Source organism: Papaver somniferum, chromosome 8, assembly GCF_003573695.1.
Source record: "Papaver somniferum cultivar HN1 chromosome 8, ASM357369v1, whole genome shotgun sequence".
Lineage (NCBI taxonomy): Eukaryota > Viridiplantae > Streptophyta > Magnoliopsida > Ranunculales > Papaveraceae > Papaver > Papaver somniferum.
In genome coordinates this window covers 105,184,128-105,192,072 of record NC_039365.1, presented here as the reverse complement: position 1 = coordinate 105,192,072, position 7,945 = coordinate 105,184,128, and the positions used below count along the sequence as shown (strand labels likewise).

Sequence of the window (7,945 nt, the reverse complement as noted above, 5' to 3'; positions counted from 1 at the left end):
AGCGAAGCCCCGCCTCTCCAAATGAGAGCCAATTCCCATCATATCCGGTGTGTAGCACAGATTACATCTTAGTTGTAACTAAAATTTTAATTAAACGAACAAAAATTTAAACGAAAATGAAAATAATAACTTCTCTCAAGATGGACGTAATTTGTGAACCTGTAGTCAAGTGTGAAAAATGATACTACAAAATATTAAAGAACTTCAATAAACTCATCATCTCTTTAGTTGGGAATCCCAACTAGATTTGGTTTCTTGTTCGGATTTAGTTGAACGAAACAGTTGCAAAAATTTAAGGTTTTTAACTAATAAAAGTAGTAGTAGGTTTTATTAGTTAAACAAAAGTATGCTTAGAAATTATACTCCATTTTGAACTGTATATCGGACACTCTACCTGCACCCCATTTTCTCATTTGTAGTAGTGTTTAGCATGTACACTTTACAGGAGCTTATAGACTTTTAGTCCCACGTTAATTTTCACGGTGAAAAAATAGATTCTTACATCGGATCATCAGCTATTGGATGGAAAAGTCATTTGGTACATGTTTTTTGTAACCTTGGAACGGTTTCAACATCAAATATTGTGGTGGTCCACTCAATAAGATTAAACCCAAATCTAAATTCTAATCATAAATTTTAGATGATGCATGCGCCCAGAAGGCTTGGAGATCGTCCACAATCATCTGTAAGGTGATCCCCATGAACCAGCGTAAACCAGATGTTGCAATCGAACAACACATGTGTGGGTGTAAATAAGAGAAGTTAAAATCAAAAACTCCAACGAAAATACAGAAAATTATACTAGCAAGAAGCAATACTGCTAGTAGCTGACCCACCGTAACCATATGAAAGTCGGAATCTTTTAATAAGAACACAAACACAAGAAAGAATCTTCATAACTTAAACATCATTTCGTGTTCATTGAGTCTTCCATCTCTAATTCCTTTTAAGTTTATCCCTTGTACAACAAACTAAAACCTTCATTCTCTTCTCTTCTTCATATTCAAATTCTAATCCCAAAGAAAAACAAACACAAAATGTTTCAGCACGTCTCGTTCTTCTTGTTCCTCTTCATTACCATCCTTCCTTCATTTCCCGCCAGAAACATGCCTGATTTCATAACCGTTTTACCTGTCAATCCTGATATGAATTACACGTGGAGCACGTTTCATAAGTTCTTAGATATCCGTCGAGGCAGTGAAATCATTGGCATGTCTGAGCTAAAGAAATACTTCCACCGTTTCGGATATCTACCAAAAAGTGATACGAACTTCACCGATATTTTTGATGATGGATTGGAATCAGCTGTTACTCAGTATCAATCGAAACTCGGTTTGCCTGTTACCGGTAAACTGGATTCTGCTACACTATCTGAAATTATGTCACCTAGATGTGGTGTAGGGGACAACGATGATCATAAGTTACATATAACAAAACACTACACATATTTTCCGGGTAGACCTAGTTGGGGAAGAACTACACCGTTGATGTTAACTTATGCTTTTTCCTCCAGTGATTTTATCGACTACATAGAAATTTCAGATATTCGAGCTGTTTTTAACCGAGCTTTTACGAGATGGGCTTCAGTTATTCCAGTTAATTTTACAGAGACTCAAGACTATAAGCATGCTGATATCAAAATAGGTTTTTATAGTAAGGACCATGGAGACGGGGAACCATTTGACGGGGTACTTGGAGTGCTAGCGCATGCATTTTCACCAAAAAGCGGCCGTTTCCATCTTGATGCGGCAGAAACTTGGTCTGTTGATTTTGAGTCAGAAAAATCAAGAGTGGCCATTGATTTGGAATCCGTTGCGACACATGAAATTGGACATGTCTTAGGGTTGGGCCATTCATCTGTTAAAGAGGCTGTCATGTACCCTAGTTTAAACCCTAGAAGTAAAAAAGTGGACTTGAGATTGGACGACGTTAATGGGGTTCAAGTCCTTTATGGTTCCAATCCAAATTTTAGTTTAACTTTTTTCCTACAGTCTGAAACTTCTCCTAATAAATCCTTCGGTTTAAGAGGACACAGATTTAATCCCATATTTTCAATTTCTCTAATAGCAGTATTTTTTTGTATTTAGATACAATTCAACTTTTTTATTATTGTATTTTTTGATTTATATATACATAATTATTAATTTTATTTTGGAAGCCAATTTGGTGATTGAGAATTCTTGAGAAGCATCGTTTGCACCATGAGTCACACAGACTCACAAGTAAGAATCTTATTGGCTATAAAATAGAATCATATAAGGTAATTGTGAGAAGAAAACTCGATAAAAATCCCAATATTAGTAATGGGGTGTCCGATTATTTGGAAGGGTATCAGAATTTTTTGGATTGGATTTTTTAGTTTGTCTTATATGAATTTCAGTATTTTTTCGGTAAGTTGGTACCCATTAACAACTATGAAAAATTCTGTGAGACGATTTAATCATGTATTTGAAAATACCTAATTATTAAGACAGATATGACTCATTTGTCGCTCCACGTCTGTGTTTTCTGTTTAGATCAAAGCTCAAGGTGAAGGAATCTGTTTGCAATAGACAAAGCTAGTAAACTTCACAAATCCGGAACTTACGAATCCCGAAGAGCAGCCTATATTCTTAACCACCTCTCAAGAACAATCTTCCAAAGATCAATTAAGATAAGTTTTCATATATTTATCTTAAGGAATCACAAAGTCTGAGACGAAGAGAACTTCGTGATTTCTATCCATCTTGCCTGAAGTCCGATATCTTGCGTGACCTAATATAGACAGAGACCTTTAAAAAGATAACAACCACAAAGTATACACTTGGCATAGTTACTATTTCGAAACCGAACCTAACTATAGGTATCAACCCAAGTTTTTAGGATTAACGCACAATGTATTTACTTTTAATTATAACTAAAATAATAATTATAATTGCGGAAAGTGAAAGTAAAAGTAAATACACAACAAGTTAACGAGGAAACCGAAAATACAGAAAAATCCCGGGACCTAGTCCAGTTTTGAATACTCTCAGAATTAAACCCCTATACAAATACCACTACCAACTTCGTATAGTTGATACCAAGTGAACTATCCGTACTTACCTAGTTTCCTTAGTATTCCTTCACCTACAACCAATTTGGCAAACACACGTGAATTCTAAGATAGAGTCCACTATCTTAAGTTGCTTCAGCCTCTCTGAAGACTTTAAGCACTCAATCCTTTCGATTATCTTCCAAACGGTAAAAGACCAATCTGTTCGTTAACCACTCTCATATCTTAGGAAATTAATCAGAGATATATTGTTGAGCGTGACAAAGGCTTTTTTGTTCAAATCAATAAACTCCTTTGTCGGGTTTAGATCTTCCAAAATCTAGATTAACAAGCTAACCAGATCAAGTCAAACAGAACTACCAGATTTGGATACTGAATAGTACCACCAAATGATAGCTTGTCGATATAATACGACTAGTTATAAAAAGTCTATCAAAAAATAAACTAGATTTAGTCGGATCCAAGCCGATCAAGTTTTTGCATGAAGCAAATCACAAAGATACGAAACCAATAAGAAAAATCTTCTTGTCTTCAATTCTTCAATATTCTCATGTACATGCAAAATAACAAACTTGATTCCAACTTATGATCGATCACACACCGAACAGAGTCTGTTAACAATGATCGATCACAAGTCAACGTCCACTACACCAAATTCCCAGATTAGTAACAGGAATTCGTAACGACTTTGGAGCCGTTACAAAAATTTCCCGTTACAAATGGCCGTTAAAAAATAATCGTAACAGGGCCAAGCCGTTACGAAGTGTTTTATATGGGTGCCAATCACACGCTTGGTCACACTTGGGTCGTAACACTAGCAGTTTGTGTGTGTGCCATTCACATGCTTGCTATTCTTTTTCAACCCAAGAATCGTTGAACTACAGGATATTTCATCCCCTCCCCTAACCTAGATAATCTTTTCTCTTCTCTCGAATTTTCATTTTCACTTTCATTTCTTTTCTCCTACCGCGCCTCCATTTTCTTCCCTCTCAACTGCAGATTAATCATCTGATGTTTGAAGAATTGATCTTCAATCGTCTGTTCATCGAGTTTAGGGTTTTGATTTAAGTTTCCATCTGTGTAAGTCATCATCAGTTGGGTTTCATAATCTGTTAAATCAGATTTTAGGGTTCCATCTAAATTAGGGTTTTGTTCTTGATTTGGTTTCGATTTTTAGGTGTTGTTGAATGATGTATTTGGTTTATTCGTGAGAAACAGAAGGTAAATTCTACTACAATCCTTATTTCTGTATCATTAATTTCTGATATTTCTTGATTTTTTGGTGATTTTTTTAGGCTGAAATAAATTGTTTCGATTTTGATTTACAGTTTGATGCTGAGGAGTATTCTTCGCTAGAGAGCTTGCTGAAGATGGTTACTCCTATCATCCTATGAGAAATGAAATCATCATCAGATCTAACTCAAGGTTTTGATTTATTTTTTGTGATATATTTGAATCTGAAAGTAGAGTTTTTAATCATATTATGTTACTAAATCTGGGTTTTGTTTATTTGTTTTGATTGAAGGGTTGTGAGTATTGGTTGAAGGGTTGAGATCTCTTGTTTTTCCTAGAGAGCCGGCGGATTTACAAAGGGTATGTCAATAATTTTGTTTGAACATGTGGAAGTTCTAGCTGTAGTAATCACTTCAATTGCAAGAAGTGCTGGAGCTAACACAGTATTCTACATTTTTCCTAGTTGAAAGGTCAGCAGAAGAAATGCTCAAAAGCTTTTGAATTATTGGTTGCTCATCTTCTAGTCAAAGATGAAGCTTATCTCATTTGTATTTCTTACTTATGCTTTATGCAGTGACTGGAACGCTTATATCATTATAGACTTAGGCGAAAAATATGAAGTTAATTATAAGATTTTTTCATCGTATTTTGTTATATGTGGAGAATATCGTCTCACAATATTTTTGGGTTTGGCACTGCAGGCGTTTGTTCTCAAGCACCTATTGTTTCTTCAAATGAATTAGGTAAAAATACAGTCAACTTGGCAACCCAGGTTTTCGCTCCCAGTGTATGTTCTCAAAGTGAATCTGTTACACTGTGTAATTTTGCTTTCTCTAACTGAAGATGGGAAGGCAAGGTGATTAGTTAGTCCATATATTTATTGTAATCTTGATATATAAAATTAATAGTGGATAATATATCTTAGATTACTCGAATTACCATTAGGTTAAATTTTCTTAGAAATATCAAATGCAAATGTTTGAACCCGAAAACTAAATCTTTCAAACAAATGGCTGCATAAAAATATAAGCCACCTTTGCTGTTTTAGCGAATTTGCAAATTTAACAGCCTTTTTCCTCGGTGAACCCAGTCAGTAGCTCACTTCGGCAATTTGAATCAGTGGCTTTTATATTTTATAGTTGGTTCAAATCGAGCTTAATCCGAGCTGGTAGGATTCGTGCTTATATCCCTTGTATTTCTAGCTCATAACATGTTGAAATCCCCTGTTGTGCTTTTTACAGGGCCTTGATTCGGACTATGGGGGACAGATTATTTATATGTGGGAGCAAGAAAAGAGCTGTTATTATTACTTTAAATATTTCAACCCACTGGCCAGAGGATGCTGAAGATATCTAAAAGGAGGGGGTTAAATCTCTATCTCTAGCTTGTTATTTGACTTTATTTTATGTAGCAATTGATAAGCTTGATGGATCGAGAGTTAATGTGATAGTTATCTAAACGAGGTTGAAATGTTTCATTTTGTAGGCAGTGCAGGGCTTTCAATCGAATCAGCTTCAGACTTGCAAAAAGTCCTGAGAGTTAACACATATACCTCACAGTCGAGTGCTTGTCAGCAGCTGAAGGCAATGCTTCATGTTTTTCAAAGTCGTATGGGGGCATTGCTGCTCATAATTTCTTCTCTTCATTCCCGAGGACTGGTATGAAGGGGGACCTTGTGGTGTGTTAGCAACCATACAGGTGAGGCCACTCTTTATCTTAATTTTTAACTTTATTTGGATTTTCTTAGAAGCATGACATATGTATATGTAGTTTACATATCTCCCTGTTGGTTATCGTATAGTCTGCACATGTAATTTTGCAATACTCTCTCTATTGTATTTATATTCTTTTTATTAGGTCTTGTAAATTATCGAATGATTCCATATTTATGCTTATGGCAGGGAGATTCCCTAATGTGTTTTGAAGGCATGATTTATTTTTTCCTTTTGTTCAAACCTTGAGCATGTGGTTCTAATAGAGGCTTGTGTAGGAAATGATGGCCTCTACCATGCATAACCATGGGCTGTTGAACTTAGGGAGAAAAATGTAACACCCCGTTTTGTAACAGTCAAAAGCCGTTACAACCCGTTTTAGTAACGTCTGAATTTTGTTACTAATCCAGGAATTTGGTGTAGTGGTCGGATCTAAATTCAGAACTGAACCACCGCTAATATCTCGATCTAGTTTGAGTGACCTTATGTCAGAAGAGAAGGCTCTCAAGAATAATCAAACTAGGTTCCATTAGTCAATCAAATCAATAATTGAAAACTAAAATAACAATGCAATTATAGTTTCCCACCAACGGTAGTAGTAGACGCTTCTTGATCCCAAAGAATTCTTTAAACTAGCGGACGTATGAGATTTCGCCTAATTAGGTTTTTCTCCTCTACAAGATAGTATTACTAGTAATATTATTAGTCGGCTACAGCAGTGACTACGAAACAAAGTGCATGCCTTAGGATAAGCTTGTAAGAAGAACAAACTTCACTATCATCTATAGACCAAGGTAGTTCAGACACCAAGGAATTTCCATAACCGAAAATATTCTCAAGATATGCAATAAAGTTCCTAAATTCTGTTTTATCTAATTCCAACCAATATTCAACTGTATAACTGCAATCTCCCTTGGGAAACTCAATATTAGTTAACACTTAACTAATATATCTTTCCAGAGATATGTTTTGCTTGCTGGTAAATCAAAAAAAAAATTCAATCGAAAATCTTAAAAAGATTCTCAACTATTCCTGTTTGGGATCTCACCTTGAGGATCAGGGAATATCTTTGAACAATTAATAAATAAGATTTCAGCTCATGTTCAAATTACGCAGTATGTCGACATCTTAAACTTTGTTATTTTTGAAAAAGTGGGGGTCTAACAACTTCACCCAATATTCCGCTTAGCAATCTGTATGGACTAACTCCAATATACTTTCAAGAGAATCAACTAGACAGACATACTCAATCTTAAGAAAAGTATATCAAGGAGTTATATCTCAATATCTCAATTTCTCAATTCAATACTTACTCAAGCAAATAGCAATCTGCGAGTCTAATTGAATACAAGAGAAATTAACTTGAACGGTACCAAAGACCAATGTTCAAGGATCAATCAATTTCAATCAACAACCAAAGGTTGGATTTACTAATTGATCGATTCAACGCACAACCTGTGATATTTCAATTATAAAACAAAATATAATGCGGAAAAGAAATAACACAGACACCAGAAGTTTTGTTAACGAGGAAACCGCAAATATAGAAAAACCCCGGGACCTAGTCCAATTGAACACACACTGTATTAAGCTACTACAGACGCTAGCCTACTACAAACTAACTTCGGTCTGGACTGTAGTTGAACCCCGATCAATCTCACACTGACCAAGGCACAGTTGCGCTCCTTGCGTCTCTGATCCCAGCAGGATACTACGTACTTGATTCCCTAAGCTGATCTCACCCACAACTAAGAGTTGCTACGAACCAAAGTCGAAGACTTTAATAAACAAATCTATATCACACAGAAAAGTCTACAGGAATAGATAAATCTGTCTCCGACAGAAATACCTACGAGTTTTTTTCCGTCTTTTGATAAATCAAGGTGAACAGGAACCAATTGATATACCGGTCTTATATTCCCGAAGTACAGCCTGGAAATATCAATCACCTCACATTAATCTTAAT

At 35.5% G+C, this 7,945-nt stretch overlaps 1 protein-coding gene and 1 long non-coding RNA gene across 2 annotated transcripts; both read left to right on the top strand.

The window, feature by feature from the left end:
• The first annotated feature begins 920 nt into the window (after positions 1-920).
• Positions 921-2,087, top strand: LOC113301356 (metalloendoproteinase 4-MMP-like). The gene has a single exon (XM_026550120.1). The coding sequence runs from the start codon at positions 1,038-1,040 to the stop codon at positions 2,085-2,087; it is 1,050 nt and encodes a 349-aa protein (XP_026405905.1). The 5' UTR covers positions 921-1,037.
• Positions 2,088-4,003: 1,916 nt separating this feature from the next.
• On the top strand, positions 4,004-5,624 carry LOC113302923. Its single transcript, XR_003337195.1, has 5 exons — positions 4,004-4,255; positions 4,363-4,459; positions 4,560-4,627; positions 4,969-5,010; positions 5,509-5,624. It is a non-coding gene; the product is annotated as an uncharacterized LOC113302923 (long non-coding RNA).
• The last annotated feature ends 2,321 nt before the right edge of the window (positions 5,625-7,945 follow it).